The sequence below is a fragment of the Marmota monax genome, unplaced genomic scaffold, assembly GCF_021218885.2.
Source record: "Marmota monax isolate L192 unplaced genomic scaffold, Marmota_monax_Labrador192_F-V1.1 WCK01_AAM20220418_F8-fsc00015, whole genome shotgun sequence".
In the NCBI taxonomy this organism is placed as follows: domain Eukaryota; kingdom Metazoa; phylum Chordata; class Mammalia; order Rodentia; family Sciuridae; genus Marmota; species Marmota monax.
Window position 1 is genome coordinate 22,609,236 of NW_026692194.1, and position 20,689 is coordinate 22,629,924.

Here is a 20,689-nt window from a genome sequence, read left to right on the forward strand (position 1 = left end):
TAGATAATAAAAGATTCTTTTATTTTTCAAAAATATATTATATGTAGTCACACAATTTTTCCCCTTCGAAAATATTTTAGAATATCCAGAGAGTTGCAAAAGAACAAGAACTTCAGCTTTTCTTCTAACAAATTACACATCTTAACTTTTGTCACATAATGACACAATATTTAATAATCTTACTTGGATTTGGGAAAGAAGAAATAAATACACAATAGTTGAATTAAGTCAAGAATCAAGATCAATTTGTTTCCAAGACTTTGAAGAGCTTCTCTTGTATTGCTCCAGTTCCTAAAACAAAAATGTATTATTTAAGAAAAATCAATTTTATAAATTCAAGTAGACATATTAAAGCTGCCTTAGCATTTTTAGATAAAACAATGTGTTCTTTCTAGCATTATCATTCTCAAAGCTTGTTGATAATTATTTTATAAGTGATTTACTAAAGATCAATTTTCTAGAAATAGTCTTCAGAGTTTCTGTGTAATCTAAACAGAAATGAATTTATTAAAGTTTCATACAAAATTATATATTTCATATATCATACAAATTATCTTTTAACTAATAAAATGTAGCATCTGTCATACTTTAAATATTGATCTCATTTTAATTTGCTGTTCAAAGCTGAAGTTGAAGTTAGCAAAATATCAACATTTAAGATGTATATAATCTTTGAACCAGATATTCTACTTTTAGAAATTTATCATACAGAATTATAGAGAGGTATACAAGGATATAAATGGAAGAATGCTCATTGATTTATGTATATATATATATATATATATATATATATATATATATATATATATATTTTTTTTTTTTTTTTTTTTTTTTTTAATTTAAATTTAAATTTTTTTGGTACTGGAGGTTGAACCCAGGAGCACTCAACCACTGAGCCATATCCCCAGCCCTTTTTATATTTTATTTAGGGGCAGGGTCTCATTAAGTTTCTTAGAGCCTTGCTATGCTTCTGAGGCTGGCTTTGAACTCACAATCCTCCTGCCTCAGCCTCCCAAGATGCTGGGAGCATGTGTCTCATTGCTTATATATCTCAGCACACCACTGGAAACAATTTAGATGTCCCCCAGTAAAGAAGGATTAAATACCTCAAGTGTTCATTCACAAATGGCTTCCTAAGCAGCCAGCAAAAACAATGGTGGACATATGTCACCTCATAACAGCAAATAGCTAGGGAGAAGGTAGGATACTTCCATGTGCTATCTCCTATGTATGTATTTATGTATGTATGTATGTAGTTAGTTAGTTACTTTGTTTTTGTATTGAGAATTGAACCAGAGGTGATATACCATAAACTAAGCTTCATCCTTAGCACTTTTTATTTTTTATTTTGAGATAGGCCCTGCTGAAGATAAGTTGCTGAAGGCCTTGCTTAGCTGCTGAGGCTGGTCTCAAACTTGCAATCTTCCTGCCTCAGCCTCCTGAGTTGCTGGGATTACAGACTGCACAAATGTGCCTGCCCCCCCACCCCCACTCTTTTTTAATTTAAACAAAAATATAGAAAAGGGATACAAAGGTTCAGCAAATGCTTTCCATATTCATATCCCCTAAAATCAAGAATGCTTTAAAACTAGAGGGATTTTAAAAACTAAAAAATACTGGAGTGTTTTCTTGTGCTCATGTGAAATGTGGCAAAAGACAGACCTCAGAGATAGAATCAGGAGAGACCCTTAGACTGCAGAAAAGACAAAAGGGGTTTTCCTACAATCTGACCTGTGAGGACTGGTTTCACAGGTCAGGAGGATCTCCATGCATCTGTAGGGACAAGGAGCAAGACAGATTCTGGACAGCAATCATAAAAGAACAACTTTATTACAGAGACTTACAATAATGAGATATTAAGGAACACTGCCGCGGGACGCCTCCTCTCCACTGGCAGATGATTTGGGGGTAGGATATGGATACATCTTTTTTGCCTAATGATTCAACAGGACTTGGGGCTTTTTTGGAGGCTTGAGTGTTGGAGAAACTGAATGGAAGTCATGAATGTGCCTCTCTATCCTAGAAATGGTGCAGTCTAATTTCACTGCAAAAACTTAGAGGCCATGAAAATAATTTTGTTATATTTCTGATAATTATTTAGACCATTTATAATAGGGCATAGGTATGGGGGAGTGTCAAGAAGAGGATAATATCTGGTCTCCTGCAAGCTAGGGCCAGTCCTCACCCATGGGTCATTTCATTATATTTTAATGAAATACGGCACCATCCTCATCCCAAGAAGAAAAAGAATCAGAAGCAACTGTTTGGATTAAAGGTACACAGGCACAAAACACACAGACTAGACTGATTTACAGGTATCTTCAAAGCCGGGACACACTTTTATGTAATTCTGGAACACCATGGTTTTTTAAAATTTAGAAGTAGGTAAATCATTTTTTTTCCTTTTAAATGAATATCATTGTTCTGAATGTCAAATCAAATAAAATCTAAAGAGTATAATGCTACTTTCACTGAAAAATTTTATGTAGCAATAATCATATTAAAAGACCAAAGGAAATGTGATGAAAGAGCAATAGACAACTGACTAGACTTTCACCAAATGTGGACGATTTCTTCTATAGGCTGTATCAATAAAACTAGCAGTGATTCCATACTGCCTACATAAAGATGAGTGTATATTTAAATGTTTAGAGGGAAATCGATAGGAATCTTCCAAAATTAATCTTTAGAGAATTGTCTTAAGTCAACTGTGTATATCAACACACAATTGGAAACAACTTATGGTCCTTTGAAAGCATATGAAATAGTATTAAAATTTAAAATTCTGGACATCAGAATGTCAAATTTTAGATATCAATTAAATAATGAAAGCATTAAATAGTAATCATTACAGTATTTTTAAAACAAATGCATAAATTTATTAAGGAATGTAAATCCTGTGTGCAAGATGAAATCAATTCATCTGCCAAAACAAGAATGAAATTGGCTAAGAGGCAAAATTATTATTACTTTTTAGGTTGGCTTAAAAAAATCTAGCTAATGTATATTTTTAAAGTAGATTATAGCAATTATTGATCTAATAGCAGTGAGGTACCAGAGTCAAGTGAAGAATGATACCCGCACCGCAGGGTTGCCTCTCAGTTCCCTTAGGGAAGATAGCTTTCAACGTGAACACTCACAATGCTCAGAAGTAATCTCGTCCTTGAATAATACCTACGCAGGTTAACAAAATAAATGTGGTCACTATGCAATATAAAGAGATACTCATCAATAATGGAAGTTAATCATTGACTCCTAAATATTAATCCAGGGTTGACTTCCAACAGATCTCTACAGCCAGGGTACATATATAAGGGTAATAACAAGGGTTATAACAGGGTACACATAAAAAGGGTTATGTGAGGTCATTTTACAGTCTCTCCAAATGCTTCTCAACTTGCTATAGCTACAAAACCTTCTAAATAGTCATGACATCATTTTCAAAAGTCTTCCAGGCTACTTTTAAATTAAATTTTTGCTTACTTTTCTACGACTCCTTATGGTGAAAATAAAGTGCTACGAAAAATACCCAGGTCACAGCTCCCAGCAGACAGCTGCCTTCAAGTTACCTTTGCAACAGTGTGACTGCCTGAGTCACACAGGCTGTCAGGGCTTTCAATTTAGAGTGCTTGCTGACTCTGCAGTGTTTTATTTTATCAAAGTAAGGGGAGATCTGAGAAAAGTCTAAGTGTATTATTTGAGTCTTGGTAACTTACCAACTCTTGCTTTCTTACATCAGACTTGTATATTGCAATGGGACTATGTAAATGGATGGCGTTGGAGAAGATAATGCTCAGTGAAGTTAGCCAATCCCCAAAAAACAAATGCTGAATGTTTTCTCTGATATAAGGAGGCTGACTCATAGTGGGGTAGGGATGGGGAGCATGGGAGGATTAGATGAATTCTAGATAGGGCAGAGGGGTGAGAGGAAAAGGGAAGGGGCAGGGAACTAGCAAGGTCGGTGAATGTGATGGACATCATTATCCAAAGTACATGTATGAAGACTCGAATTGGTGTCAACATACTTTATATATATAAACAGAGACATGAAAAGTTGTGGTATATATGTGTAATAAGAATTGTAATACAAAAAATAACCCCCAAAGTACATGTATAAAGGCAAAAATAAAATTTTAAAAAAATGGGATTATGAAGGGCTGGGGCTGGGGCTCAGTAGTAGAGCGTGTGCCTAGCATGTGTGAGGCACTAGGTTCAATTCTCAACACCACATATAAATAAATGAATAAAATAAAGGTCCATCACCAAGTAAAAAAAACTTAAAAAAAAACGGACTATGTAGGCATTTATGGAATGGCAGCCTCTAAATTTAAGCATAGATACTATGTTCTGTCGTATGTGTATGTGCTTTCAGACTAAAGTCCTTAACTGGACAAGATAATTTTTCTAGTATTAGCAAAGTATAGGTAAGTCTGAATGTCCTAATGAAAAACAAAACCTTTCAGATAATCACATGAGAAAGAATATTATGAAAGTTTCTCAGCAACCAGGTAAGAATCACTACCCATCTTTAACATTAAAAAAATCAGAAAACTGAAAAAAGATACATGAACATTAAGTCATCTCTGGGTGGTGGAATGACAGGTGATTTTTAAACTACTTCTTTATGCATATCAGGATTTTTTCCTACAGTGCAGATGTAATATTTAAATAATATTGAAAGTAAAAAAAGACGACAGGTAAATACACTGAAAAAAAAATAAGGAATTCCCAAGGCATTCCAGATTCTGTAATAAAATGAAAGGAAATTAAGTAAATGTTTAGGATAATAAATACCTGATCCTTCTGGATTCTCATCTCATCAACTTCACTTTCAGCATACTGAGGATCTCGTGCTGGGTCCTTGATATCTTTTAGTGTGTTGATACTCTGAAATTACAATTCTCCAAATCATTTCACACCCAGGACTCCTTAATGGCTACCATCTAACAAACCAAGCTCCAACCCTCATCCTGACATTGAAGCCATTCTAAGTCAAGTTTTCATCATCATTTGAGGCCCATTTGAAAGTCCTCCAGGTTGTCTTGTCTCTTTCCCCTTTCAGATGCTGTTGTTCTCTGCTCTAACAGCTAAAGATCTCTGTTTGGAAACAGAGAAGATCCCATGTCTGACTCATATTTCAACCTCCACAGAGCCTTATTTACAATAGATTTTTTAAAATAAATGTTCACTCAATTTTTGAGCATGAGAGATAAAAACAAAGTTACCATAGTAAGTTATAGGAAACAGTAATATTTCCTGTAACTGTTGAATAGTGCTAAAAATTCTTGCTTTAAAAAAATTAGAAATAAATACCTTTGGTGGAAAGAGCTTTTCATACACCTTTTTCCACAATTCCATTGGTGAATGGGCATGAAGCTTTCCAATGTCATTATCAGAAACAGGAGGAGACCCTGAAATTGAAAACTTTACTCCAAATGACTGCATCTCATAAAAATATAAATTTTAGATCACTCATTTCCCAACTCCCTAATATAGTCATCAATAAAATTTACTCCTACCCAGTCCAACAAGCCACTGGAAGATTCTACTATAAGAAGAGGAGGCGAGAAGTGATGAGTAAGCTGCAGTTTTCATTTTCTACACTCCCTATACCCATACCCAAACACACCAAATCTTTCTCCTTCCTTCCTTCCTTCCTCCCTTCCTTCCTTCCTTCCTTCCCTCCTTCCCTCCCTCCCTCCCTTCCTTCCTTCCCCCCTCTCTTTCTTTCTTTCTTGTAAAACAGGTTTTTCCATGTCATATCCACATATATGTGAATGCATAGAAACTCTGGAAATATATAACAAACTTGATCCTTATGCATTATATATACTATTTTAGCTTTATTATGAGGAGAATGCATTTATATATTGCTTGTATAATTTAATTTGAAAAATTATAAAATTTGCTGCTATGTCCTAGCAATTTTCTATCTATAACCTGAGTTTTTAAAATTGTATGTCTTCATCATTATGTTTATTAAAACTGTTGATCTTCCAAGACCTCCTTACCACTTTGGTAGGATATATTGATCTTATTCAGCTTTTCCAGATTTTATTTGTACTCTTCTCTCTCTGTGTGTATGTGTGTGTTTATTAAGTTCTACACTATTTTATCATCAGGTCCACAGTTCAGACACTGAATATTTCTACTACCTCAAGGAACCCTGTGTCATAATTTTATAGGCATGCTCAACTCTTTCCTAAGCCCTCCCCTGACTTCTCCACCCACAGTCCTTTTTGTACCCTAGGACAACTACCAATCTAACCACTAAAACTTTTTCATTTCAAAAATTTTGTAGAATTGTAACATTGTATATAAGCCTCCCTGATAGGCTTTTTCTAATTTAGTATGATTCCCTGGAGATTCATCCAGGTTGTATGTATCAACAGTTTGTTCTTTTTTTTTTTTTTTTTTTTAATAGTGGAGTACTATTCTATGATACAGATGCAACTCGTTGTGTTTAGCCAGTCACTTACTGAAGAACTTCTGGGTTAATTCTAGTTTGGGGTTAGTTTTACAGATAGAGCTGCTAGGAACACATATATTTTTTCATGAACATAACTCTGGGAAAAATGTCCACTAGTGCAATTTCTGAACCTTATGGTATATATTTGCTTAATTTTTGAAGTTTTCAGAGGGCCTACTAGTTTATATTTCTACCTGCTTTGTGTGAGCGATCAGTTTTTGGTATTCTCACCAGTATTTGGTAGTATCACTATTTTTAATTTTAGCAGTTTTGGTAAGTGGTTTCAATTTGCATTTTCCCAACTAGTGATATTAAACACCTTTTTATGTCCTCTTCAGTGAAATGTCTGCTCATGTCTTTTGCCCCTTACCTCCTCTTTTTTTTTTTTTTTTGGTACTGGGGATTGGTGCTTTACCACTGAGCCCCATCCCCATCCCTTTCTAATTTTTTAAATTTTGAGACAGTTGCTGAGGCTGGTCTCAAACTTGTGATCCTCCTGTGTGCCACCATGCCTGGTTTTCTTTACTCATTTTCTACTTGGATTTTTAAAAACTGAGTTCTTTATATCAAAAATAGTCAAAATAGTAGTCCTTTGGCAGATAAGTGGTTCAAAAATATTTTTTCCAAGATTGTAGCATGTCTTTCCATCTCTTCCATGGCCTTTCATTGAGTAAGAGTTTTTAGTTTGATGAGGTCTAAGCTCCTTGGTTAAAAACTTCAATAATTATCAACCCTTTTCAGATCTCCAATGTTTACATGGGCAAAAATATTTCATCAACTGTCTAGATAGCAGCATTATCCACTGTCAATACACACAGTGATCCTCAGTACTACTAAAATTGGCATTAATTATAATTATAAAAATCAGTCTCCATGACTGCTTGTAGGGCAAAACCACCTTTATTCCTTTCATTCCAATTCAGTCTATAATCTCATTACAAAGATCTCTACATTTGAAGTCAAGTCATCTTCACTTGTACAGGTCATGGAAGATGGGAATTATAATAGAGAACTAGTGCCCATTAGAATGTTAAAATCAAACCATGCCACCTCCAAAGTATAAAGAATTGCAAGGCTCAAAGATTTTCGGAGAAAACAGCTTTTGTTTAAAGATAAGGGGCTTGATATATAAACTCTTCAAGTTCCTTTTTTTGTAAAAGACTATGGACTCTCTGAGTTTAGGAAATATGGCTTTTAGATAAGGCAACCTATTTTTATGATGAAAAATTAAGACACAACTAATTGGTACAATCCTTTCAATCTCTTATTTGCGCATTACTTAGAACATGTAGCTTTGAATTTCCTGGCCATCCTATACTTATGTTTTTTTCTAAACTCAAGAAGCTAAAATGTAAAAGATCAGGATATCACTTAGGGAAAAAAAAGTGTGTGTGTGTGTGTGTGTGTGTGTGGTGTGTGTTTCTTTGTTTCTTTTTCTTTTCTTTTTTTGAATGGAATAAAGATTAGAAATCAGCCTGGTGACATTCCTTCTACCACAAATATGTCAATGTGCTACATGGTGCATCAACATTGTGTTTACAGAATAAATACATACAAAATAACCATAATGATAATGAAACCAGACATGGTGGTACATTGGAGATGAAGTACACATGGTGTAGGATAAAATCAATAAGTAATTAAAAAAAGATTGAATAATCTTAATAAGTTCACCAACCTATTTGACATAAAGAATCCAATCCTGCAGTGATAAACAGTGGTTTATTCTGATCCACACATATTGATTTACTACAGAGAGAAGAAAAGATTCTAATTTAGTTTAGCAATCAAATATACTGCCACACTCTACTGTAAACATCAGAGTCAAGTTTTATATCTAGTCACTGATGAGAGAGAGCATTGCCCAAATGAACAAGTAAGTATCAAATTAATAAATTTCAAAAATTAAAGTATAGCATGAATACTTTTAAAGGGAAAGAAATGACAGACCCATTACCACCTAAATCAAAACCAAGAGAAATGGCAAAGCTAAGAAAGAAACATACTAAAAGTTTCAATTCTATTTCAAGTTAATGTAAGAGTAATAATAAAGGGAGGGCTACTAAATTAGGGTGAAAGAGAACAAAAAAGTGTAATAGTATCAACTTATTCTAGTTTCAGACAAATATTTAGTTGTACAATTTGAGAAACAGTTAAGCAATGTAAGAAGCAGGAAATGATATGAAATTGTCCCTTTATTCAGGGAACTTTGCCAGTCAAGGAAAAAAAGAGAGAGAATAATAATCAGATATGGCAATAATACCAAATAAAATAAGAACTATAAGAAACACCTTAACAGTACCTTTTATCAATGCCAAATGCCAACTGGTTGATAACTCCACGTATTTTTAGTAATAGAGCTTCTGATTTACTGGTAAACTTAAAAAAAAAATCCAGAAGAATAAATTATAGGCTCTGCCTTTCAATTACAAAAACAGGTAAAATAAATAAACCTTTGAAGAAGTACAGAAATAATTATTGGCCCAACAAACATATATGACTGGGCAAAACAAAATTTGAATAAAGAAATCTTGATCACTTTAACTCATTCTTCAAACTTCATGAGTGCATGGTGTGGAAAAGACTTGTGTTAATTCACCAATCATTTTAGCTACTCAAATGGATCACTATTATTGTCAGAGACTTTTAAAAATGTACGTCTGTATGTGTGTGCATACTCTTATTATGGTCTAAAAGAAAAATTACCAACATGCATTTGTGTTGGTTAGAAAACAAGAGGTATATATAAAAAATAACTTTCACATAGAAGGGCATATTGCCACCTTCAAAACAGTCACCATGGGAGCTGCAGACTGGTCCAATGACACTGAAGCTCACTAAAGTGATTTTTAAACTTCTTTTCTGAATTGCCTTTGGAGCCTGAAAAATAAACTACTAAATATTCTCATTGGTGTCAAGTTTTATATCTAGTCACTGATAAGAGAGAGCATTGCCCAAATGAACAAGTAAGTATATAACCTGGTATATAACCAGGATAACTACACCAGAACATTTTTGGAGGATTAAAGGAGATAGATACTATTAATAATTAAGCTCTCACATGAGTGAAAATCAGGACATATGTTTACCTTACAAATCTTTTCATTTTAAAAGATACCAAGTCATTCAGAATGTCATTCTGGCCAAACCAGAATGACTAAGATGCATGAAACAAAGACATGAATTTTCTAGTTTTTACTAGTAATTCTATAAGATAACCTTCATTCTGGAATAAGTATAAGGCTCCCAAGGAAAGTATTACAAATGTATAAGATTTGATATATTTATTTAAAAGAAAGCTCTGGAATAACTTTAATGCTTCTAATAAGTGTTTAAAACTATTGGGGCTGGGGTTGCAGCTCAGTGGTGGAGTGCTTGCCTAGTACATGTGAGGCACTGGGTTCAAACCTCACCACCACATAAAAATAAATAAAATAAATGTATTATGTCCATCTACAACTAAAAATATTAAAAAATATATATAAAGAGAAAACTTTAATTGAATCATTAATTTTAATTGGAATATATTTATTATACAATTCTAATTACATTATTTATTCTATGGGAGAGGAATAAACTCAACCACAAATATGTTTCATAGAGATTAGGATTTGGAGAACATTAAAAGTTTAACTCAACTCCTTCAGCTGCTAAATCAATCACCTTATCTAAAACAGCCTCATTATTTCCCAAAGCAATTCATTTCATTTTTAGATAATGGAAGTATTAGAAAGTTCTATCATATTTTGAGTAAATTGTCTATACTGATTTTTTTTCTAAATAGTACTAAACATTTCCAAATTAATCTGTCAATTAAGATATAAGCAAATACTGTTCAACTTAATAAATAAGTAAATACAATTCAAATAAATACTGTTCAAACATTAGGTGATTTTAAGAAAACATCTAATAAAACATATTTGGAATGTTCTGAAAAATTAAAATTTAAAGTCTATTGTGTATATAATAAAATATATATTCTCAGTCATAACAGTCTAGCCATGAAAGCAAAGGGCTAGACCCTGGTGTCTAAGTTGCTCTGAAAACTTTGATTTGAAGGGAAGAGAGATGTGTTAGGCAAGTGCTCTGCCATCAAGCCACATCCCCAACCAGACCTTTTCTTTAAAAGATTTCCAGCAAAATTTGATTGTGCCATGGAAGATAATGATAACAGTAATTACAACAACCAATACTTATTGAGTAATACTTTGTTCCAGGCCTTGTGCTAGATATTGCATGTGTATTCCCTCTGTTAATACTCACAAGAATTCTATGAAAAAGGTACATTTTTATCCATTTTACCCCAGAGGAAAGTGAGGCTTAAGTGAAATTAAGTGACTTACCTAAAAGCACATGACTAGTAAATGGTCACCCTGAGATTTGAACCCAGGTAACATTAGATGATTTCAGAGTTCATGTTTTTAACTTCTACAACAAACAGCACTTTTTTTTTTAACTCAAAAAATAACATTGCTAAATTTTTTAAAGGGCATAGAGATTCTAATTCTTAATGGAAACTAAAAATGAATAAACACACAGCCAATTTATCTCTTAAAACTTATTGGGATTTATGGCTATAAGCAATTTAGAACTTTTGCTTCAAACAGAGGGGAGGCCATACAGCTGAGTGTGTTCTGACACTACCCAACACTCTGTATGTAGAGGTCTTTGGCAGTAGCAACAGGAAGGGAGGGGATGAAGTATCTTAGGCAAAGTGTTTATTGTTCATAGCTGTGCATCAAGGTGCTAATTTTTCCAAATTGGATACACACCATTCAAGCCCAAAGGGTAGGAAATATACAAACCATTAATGATGCTCCATAATAATGTGCAACAAATCGAAGTGTCTTGCATATTACTTTTCTCTTCTCAGAGTCAAAATCCTATAAAAATCATTTATTAAAAAGAAAAAAAAACAAGTTGAGAGAACTAAATATCTGTAACAGGAAGAGCAAATTATTAAATCAGAGGTAGATTCTTTCTTTCTTTTTATTTAAAATCCACCCTGAGGGGTAGGATTCCTCACCTTGATATTTGTTTCTATCAGCTGCAGCCTTCTAGAGCTACAGCTCTCAGATCTTTTCTTTGTTTAAACACTTAGCTCAATAGAATTCAGATATAAGCACACATTTTATAGTGCAGAATACCCTAAGGATTCTCTGACAAGCACAGATAAGAAGAAACTAATTTTCTACTTCCTTTAATTTAAAAGTTGGAAAGTAGTCCTATCTCTCAGTGGGTTGAAGACTCGTTTTTTAAATCTTTCGTATCCCCATTCTAGCCACTATATTTATTTTCTCTAACTACATTTTCTTTTCCAAAATCTTAAGATGTATGACTCCTTAAACTACCCCTCCCAGAGCTATTTTTTTTAATTTCATCATTATTTTTCCCTCTCCCCCATTAAGCAAGCACAGCTCTGAGTGTATAACAAACAGTTGGAATTGGGAGAGATTACCTGAAAAATATCATATTTACTTCCAATTATGACCAGAGGTATTGGAAATGGGTCAATTAATTCACGATCCTGTTAATAAATGCATTTGATTAATTCGTTATAAATATTACTTGCTATGTGCTCAGAAATTTCGATTGACTTCCAAAAGAATACCATTTTCAGTTTCTTCATAGATGTTCATTTTGCTTGCTATAGAATCTGTTCCAATATTATCTTCACTTACTAAGCTGTATTTCTTAAGAATTAAATGAGAAACAGCAATTCCCTTAAGTACTATGATATTTATTCTTTTGCATGTTCTGCCCTTTTAAAAATTTTTATTTATTTTTTTTAGTTGTAGTTGGACACAATACCTTTATTTTATTTATTCATTTTTTTGTGGTGCTGAGGATCGAACCCAGGGCTTTGCACATGCTAGGCGAGCACTCTACCGCTGAGCAACAACCTCAGCACCTGCATGTTCTGCCCTTTTGTTTTCTTATGCAACACATCACCTTTAGGAATCTTTTTTCTATTTTGTGTTGACACAGGCATATAAACTCTGAGCAATAGAAAATGCTGCTTCTAGTTTTCTAGATGATGATACTTAGAATTGTATTTAGAGAATCCGTATTACCATTATAGCAACTTTGTGATTTAATTGGTTGTCGGATAATCAAAAGATACTGAATATGTGACAGACACTAAATAAATGTAAAGTATAGAATGATGATGAAAACTGTTGTAACTCTACTTCTTGCTTAAATTGGAAGCTTCACCTAGTCTTTGCCAGGTGACTTTTGCACAGTCTGTTTTTTATCTTCACTTTACAGAGATTATAAAATCAATATCAAACTACTACTTTAAAACTCGATTTCTTTTGACTGGTGTAATATGCCATAACAATCACAGCAGATGTCTAACAAGAAGACATAAGAAATCTTCTTCCTTGTTTTGCTCTAACTGAGGTTTTATTAAATTGCTATAATTTTCCAGTGAACAAATTCATTTACATCAAATGAATTTCAAGTCATGCATAAAAATCTAAAGAAGTTGTTTGTGATGCTATCTTCACTATGTTATGGGACTTAGGATTCCAGGAATAAACCCACAGCAACTCACTGGATGGTCCTTTGGCATATTACTCCACATTTTCTGCCTCAATTCAGAAGCTGCTTTAGAATTTGTCTTTCCCAATTTCATTATCACTTTATCAACATGGCTTTTTGTGGCTTTCAGCAGATTTTCCATAGTGGGCCAAAGGTCATTCGGCTTTGAAAGATCCAAAACAAGAACAATAGAAAATGTCCTAAAGAAAGAAAAACATCCTTAAAAAAAAAAGACTCAAAATAATGACCATTTGAAATCCTAGTGTACTGAAAATTATATAAGAATAACAATACTATAGCTGAAGAAAAAAATAGCATTATTCTAAGACAAAAAAATATGAATTTTAGTCTTCTGAATTCCAATGTTTTTCTCTAATGATATTTCAGTGTTAAATTGGTAGTGGCATGAAGTGCAAATAGAGATGCTGCCAGCAATTGGACCCAACAATGCCACGTTTAGATCAGATTTTACTGTGTGCTCCAAAGAAGGAATGCAAAAACATGACTAAGAGTGGTGAAGAAGAAGGAAATAGATTCATTGATGGGCCTTGCTAGGAAACACCCAATTTATTTAATCTTTTCAACAATCCTTTCTAGAAGACATTAGCATGTCCATTTATGGATCTGAAGTCTGAGGCATGAATTCATAGATATAAAATTACATGTCTTCCTGCTATACCATTCTGCCTCTCTGAAAGCACACCTGTGACCACAAGATAGACCACCACCATCACTGCATGCATTTGTATTCTATCATGCCCATGAAATATAAATCTAAACTAATCAACCAAAAAACACACACTTAAAAAATGGGCCAATAAGCACCTGAAAAGATATTCAATATCATTAATTATTAGGAAAATGTAAACCCAAACCACAATGAGAATACAGAAACCTCAACATAATAAGTATTGCTGAGGATATAGAAAAACTGGAGCTCTCATGCATTGCTGGTGGGAATATATAATGGTGTAGCTTATGTGGAAAACAGCAATGGCAGCACCTCAAAAAATTAAACAGAATTAGCATATAATTCAGCAATTCCATCTGGGTATATATCCAAATACTGGAAGCTAGAATTTGGACAAATATTTGCATACCAATGTTCACAGCAGCATCATCCACAATTGTCACATACTAGAAACAACCCAAAGGTCTGTGGTGTAATATGCCATAACAATCACAGCAGATGTCTAACAAGAAGACATAAGAAATCTTCTTCCTTGTTTTGCTCTAACTGAGGTTTTATTAAATTGCTATAATTTTCCAGTGAACAAGTTAAACAAATGGATAAAAAAATGCAGTATATACCTATAATGGAATATTAGTCAATCTTTAATAGGAAGGAATTCTGACACAGGCAATACAATATGAACGAATCATAGAAAGTAGAATGATGCTTGCAAGGATTGGAGGAGGGGAAAATAGGGACCTATTGTTTAATAGATAGAGAGCTTCAGTTTGGGTTGATGAAAATGTCTAGAGATGGATGGTGGTGATGGCTGCACAACAATGTGAACAAACATAATATGACCAAATTATACACCTAAAATGACTAAAATGTAAATTTTATGTTATGAATAATTTGTTACATTAAAAACCAAACATACATAAACCTAGGAGTATTTTAGAAAATGCTCATAATAAGTATGCAGGCATATTCTTGATCAATATGGCTAACATTCTTCTAGGAGTCATAGCAAGAAATTATATGTTACTTAGTTATTTTTGCTTAGGTCAAGCAAACCAGTTATTTTGTGTAATTTGTGCAAAACAATAACTATATTCTGTGCAGTTGTTCTAAACTCAGAAAATAGTCTCTTAGACATTAATTATCAAATTTTTCTATAAAATCACTGTTATTATACTGTCCAGCCAATCATTTTTATGTCAATTTAATAAGCTCATAAACAGTTTTGTGTGATGATAAAATACTATAATAAACACAGGTTTTTAGTAGTAAAAAAAACTAATTTTATTTTCAGGGTTTTAGTATGGTTATATTTGAAAAAAATATTGACTATAGTTAACTTTTTATTGTAGTAAAATGTATGTAACATAAACATATGCTTTTTTTTAAATTAAAAATAACTTTGTTTCAAAACAAAGGTAAATGGATTGCTCAATTTTTTCCAAGATTAAAATTCTTATTTCCACTACTTTGGAAATACTTATGTTACTTTTAACTTATTTCATAGCAGATGGCAGCTAAAATTTAAACAACAACAAACACCAGGGAATCAGACCACAGGAAATTTTCTATTATAAATTATCTGAAGTCTATGGAAATGTTCAATACATTTATAATTATATGAGCAGTTATTTCAAAGATAAACAGTATCTAATAGCATTTGGCAATATATTATTTTCTCAAGTTGCTGGGCTCTGTCCAATAAAAAGAAATCATGTGTCAAACTAATTCCAGTCAAAAAATGCTCTGAGATTAGCAACTACATTAAGAGTGAAATGTTTTCTATGAATTCTTTGACCATTAAGCAACCCACTTTGGTTCCAGGCCTATGATTCCCTTTCCCTCTATTCAATATAACCCTGACCCTTTCTCTCTCCTAAAATGGGTTCCAGCTGCCCTAGAGTTCTAGGGAAAGGAAGGTCGAGATCTCACAAAGTGAGGTTATAAAGAAGCTGTGGAATGACTTCATTTCCTGTAGAACCCAGAATTTCCACAAGCCCATCAGGAAAGGGTCTTGGGTCTAGAGAAGAGGAGGTGATTTAACAAGTTGGGGTCAGAACCAAGCCAAGTGACAACACAGGGAAGAGCAGGCCTCTGTGTTTCCATCCTTTCAACCTCTGCCAGGCAAAATGGCAGCTTGAGTTGGTTCAGCCCCTTCCTACCCTCACCACATCTTCTTAGCCACCAGGAACTCTTCTAATTCCCTGGAAGCTCTGCCTAACTCTGTGAAAGAAAGGCAAATGAAAAACAATGTAGTTAGGAGCTGGGGCTGTGGCACGGTGGCAGAGTGCTTTCCTAGCATGTGTGAGTCACTGGGTTCTATTCTCAGGATCGCATATAAATTTACAAACACTGAAAAGTCTGGAAGACATAGCTCACCATGTTAACAGTGGTTATTTTCTATGCAATTCTGGGTTTTCTTACTTTGTATCTTTCAGTATTTCTCTTAAGTTTTCTATATGTGTATACATTACCTTTGTAATAAGCAACAGAAAGTAAACTATATTTCACCAAAAGAAAAAAATCTCTGGGCAAATAAAGTCAACATTATCTGTATCCAGCCTGCTCTGGAAAAACAATTGTCCTGTTAATAAAAAATAATTCCATACTCTAAGGCTCTTAATGCCTGAAATGGAACAAATACTTTCCAAGCCCTTTGTATCTGGTCCAGGCAGCAGTAATGGTTTGTGTTAATCTCTGACAAGAATAAGATATTTCAGATTTTTTAAAAATGTGTTTCTCTTGGCTAAGATCAATTCCCAGGAACATTGTGAACAATGTCACAATTTTCCACATCTGATTTGGCCAACATGTGGGAGTCATTGTCAGGAAAACACCACCAAGAGTTTTGAGGTTTTCCCCTAGATTCTAGTTCTTTAAGGTCAGCAAGCTGAGAGACTTTCTCCTGCAACAGTCTTCCTTTAGATGAAGCTCAACAATGTTAGTCTGCATTACATTCAGGATACATTTATACTACCAGCGGAAGAAAAAGCTCAGAGCTGAATTAACTCACTTTGAGATGAATAATGAAAAGAATTAAGCTTTTCAAATTTATTTTTGCAAATGAACTCATTGTCCAAGTATTGTTTGACATATTTTTGTTGTTGTTGGTAGCAGGCTTGCAAAATACAGCACCAGTGAGGATGCCAGCCATCTCACTCCAGCGCAGGCCAGGGCCTTGTTTCTTTCAAAACCTCTTTTGGAAGCATTATAGTTCAAGTTCATAAAAACGAAGTAGGCACAAACCTTCAGCAAAACAAAAGTGTCCCTCAAAATCATGACTCACAAAAGCCTACTCACATTCATGTTGTGGCCATTCCTGTGTGCTCACAACACTTCTTGGAGCTGGCTTGCTTACCGTAAGGTGTCACTTGTGATTGGTATGCTGATTAAGTCCAATAAAGAAGTTCCTCCACCTAGTTCCCAAAAGTGAGCAATATCTTTTGGCTGAAAAAAATTTTTGAATAAAGTTTTTTATTTTTTGAATATTAAGTGCTTCTTATACTTCATTAGCACCTACCTGTATTAATTACAGATACAAAATATTGCAGTCCTCAATCAATCCTTTCTTGGCAATGGAAACTCTCCTTTCTCTATCCCATCCCTCAAAATGCACCATAGCTTCTATCCAAAGAACAAAGAGGAGCTGGGTGCAGTGGCACACACCTGTAATCCCAGTGGCTCGGGAGGCTGAGGCAGGAGGATCACAAGTTCAAAGCCAGCCTCAGCAACAGCAAGGCACTAAGCCACTCAGTGAGACCCTGTCTCTAAATAAAATACAAAATAGGGCTGGGGATGTGGCTCAGTGGTCAAGTGCCCCTGAGTTCAATCCCTAGTACAAAAAAAAAAAAAAAAAAAAAATTCAAAGAAGAAAGATGAAACATTAAGAACAAGTTGTCTATGTGTACATAAATGCCAATTCTGGTAATACCCTAATAGAAGACATACTTGGTGCTCTAATCTTGCAAATATCACATGTAATATACACTTAAATTTTAAATAAAATTAACCAGTTGAATATATTTGGTATTCCAGATAGAAATAAAATAGCTGAATAGGAAATATCCTCATTAGGAAGACAGAATCTCACAAAATGAATTACACATACAGATAAGACTTGAGGAAAAGGGACAGACACATGGCTGTCTTGCCTGAAGATGAAGATGACCTGAGCAAAAGCATCAGCAGAGGCTAGACCTGATTTCTAAGGGGAATCTGACAAGTGCCACTGATGACAGCAATTACAGATGGCGGGACCAGATGAGGGTTTAGCTTTTCTGCTTTTCATAAACTAGCAGGGGATTGACAGGGCTGGGCAACCAAGTAATTTGAAAATAAGACTTTCCACCATATAAGCACCTTCCTAAATTGCTAGCTAATGACATCTCCGTTTCTGCCTTGAAGTTGAGGAGTCTTCAGGCCATCAAAACTGTTTAAGGGGCAAAGAGCATTTGTTTAGAATTCTTGAGGAATATTAAATCTGAGAAAGACATGAAGTTTTCATAATAAAAACAGAAATGTCCCACACTATGGTACAAGGTTTAGAGGGGGGAAAAAAGTGAAAAAGAATCCTATGGGTTTTTATGTATCTGCTACCATGAAGAGTAGATGGTCAATAAAGCAAGTTTTAGATGAATATATATTATTTTGCATTTTGATAAATTTTCAATTCATAATCTCTAAAGTTGTCTTACTGTGTTGATATTTGAATCATTAAAGTTTGTGGAGAAAATCATTTATCATTGGAAAATCTCCCTCGATGCACAATTTTGATAAAGGGAGTTTTTAGAACTCTTCTCAAAAGTTAAGCTTATGAAAGTGGTTTCAATGTTTCCAATGAAAAGGATGATTATATTTCTAGGCTTATCATTCATGTTACAATTCATATGAATCACAAAAACCTTCATCTCTATAGATTACTTTCCCTTTTCTTTTTAATTTCAGTTTTAATAGTCAACTTTTGTTGGTGGATCCAGGAAGCAATAGCAGACAGTTCTGATTCTTTGTGCTTTGTCTAATGAGCAAATATTTGGACTAGATCCAGTTTTGTTAAGGGAATAGTGGGACCCTGCTCTAGATTTTTCTTCCATAGACCTAACTTTATTTAAGACGTGACCCCTTTTCATGAGAGAACTCCAAAAGAGATTCTACTTAGGAATTTCCCCCCAAAACATATTATAATAAGCTCTCCCTCTATCCTGAATAAGTTTGTAACATTCCTCTGAAGAGACCCTTAAAAGAAGTGAAAAATAGCAATACAATCAATTAGGTATTATATAGTACCTATAGTACTGCCAAGTTTTTTTTTTTTTTGGTGGTGCTGGGGATTGAACCCAGCATACCAGGTAAGTTTTGTATCATTGAACTACATTCCTCACCCTGTATTTGTTTTTGAATGCTAATAATTTATATTTTTGAAGAGTATATTTCATGAACAATTCACGGGTCATACCCATCATTTAGCATATTTTTATACTCACAATATTATTCTCATTTGAAAAACAGAAAAACTTGCTAGGCATGGAGGAGCACATTTGTAATCCCAGCTCCCCAGGAGGCTGAGGTAGGAGGATCAAAGGTTAGAAGCCAGAATCAGTAATTTGAGACTCTGTCTCAGAGTAAAAAAAGAAAGGGCCAGAAAGTAGCTCAGTGGTAAAGCACCCCTGGGTTCAATTCCCCATATGTAGAGAGAGAGAAAAAAACAGAGGCAAAGAAAGAAAAAGTCACATTGACACATTAATACAAGTAGGCCAAAGAACTGTACAATAAAGTTGCAAAGAAATTTTATTTTAGCATTTTAACACATAACAAATGAGAAGGCTAAAATATTTTCAGTTTGGACCAGCTTCATAGCAGCTAAAGTACATTTGAAGTTTAACAGTACATAGCCAGGACACATACAAATAGGAATGTTTACTTATTGTAGATAGAAAAGATAAAACCAAGTTGGCATCATTACTTCCTCCCCACCAATGGCACAGTGATGTCACTTAAAAAAATACTCACTGTGTTATGTCCTTTTGCTCTTCTTCCATACGTATATTCCAAAGCTAAGGTTGGTTTTGCTGGCTCATCCCTACATAATGAAGGCAGATGGTATTACCATAATGGACGGCATTAGTTTCTTATGCTATCATCTTATGGTTCCTCCTAAAAACTTCATAAATAGTTACCTCGAATAACACCATTGAAGTAGAAATTAATAATTTTTATATAAGAAATAAAGAAGCCTTTCAAAAATCATCTTAGTGGATTTAAGTGGCAGCTGCAGAAGTGAAAAATAACATCTGAATGTTGTGGCAGCCCCTGTTGAGATAAGCAGAGTAGGCAATGGGGCTGACAGTGTCAAAGGTCATGTTGGGGCACAAGCTCTTCATGTCTAGGCCATGTAGGAAGCACTGCTTTGGTGTAGGGAACAAAGGATCTAGTCACTATCAATTTAATGAATATTAACAAATGATTTGGAAAATATTATTTGATAAACTATCTATATTATAGTTTATATTGCCTGATAAACCATTTTATAGTATTATTTTATTTAGTTAGTTTTTATTAGTTAAAATGCATAAAATAAAATTAATCATCTTTACCATTTTTAAGTGAAGAGTCAATAATATAAATTATATTCATATTGTTGTGCAACCAATCTCCAGAACTTCTCCTCTTGCAAACCTGAAACTGCACACCCAGAAATCAACAATTCTCATTTTCACTCCCTGAGTCCCTGGTAACCACCATTCTATTTTCTGTTTCTGTGAGTTTGACTACTCTAGATATCACATGTAAGTGAAATCAGATAGTTTTTGTCTTTAGGTGACTAGCTTATTTCACTTAGCAAAATGTTCTTAAGGTTCATCCATGTTGTAGCATGTGGCAGGATTTCTTTCCTTTTCAAGGTTGAACAATATTGATAAAAAATATATTTTTAGTTTAGAGAACAACAACAAAAACATCCAATTTTTAAATTTGTGATTTGTATATTT

The 20,689-nt window shown here is 34.0% G+C and overlaps 1 protein-coding gene across 1 annotated transcript in view; it reads right to left on the reverse strand.

Annotated features, from left to right (window-relative positions):
- The window catches only part of Dync2li1 (dynein cytoplasmic 2 light intermediate chain 1), a 28,820-nt gene continuing 8,131 nt past the window's right edge, over nt 1–20,689 (reverse strand). The window contains exons 4-13 of the mRNA XM_046425102.2: nt 19,713–19,782; nt 17,065–17,153; nt 13,029–13,215; nt 11,928–11,996; nt 11,275–11,352; nt 8,772–8,848; nt 8,148–8,218; nt 5,314–5,411; nt 4,795–4,887; nt 1–291 (exon numbers count right to left, since the gene is read on the reverse strand). Of these exons, the coding sequence (XP_046281058.1) occupies nt 229–291; nt 4,795–4,887; nt 5,314–5,411; nt 8,148–8,218; nt 8,772–8,848; nt 11,275–11,352; nt 11,928–11,996; nt 13,029–13,215; nt 17,065–17,153; nt 19,713–19,782 (895 nt within the window). The 3' untranslated portion in view covers nt 1–228. The remainder of the gene's footprint in view (nt 292–4,794; nt 4,888–5,313; nt 5,412–8,147; nt 8,219–8,771; nt 8,849–11,274; nt 11,353–11,927; nt 11,997–13,028; nt 13,216–17,064; nt 17,154–19,712; nt 19,783–20,689) is intronic.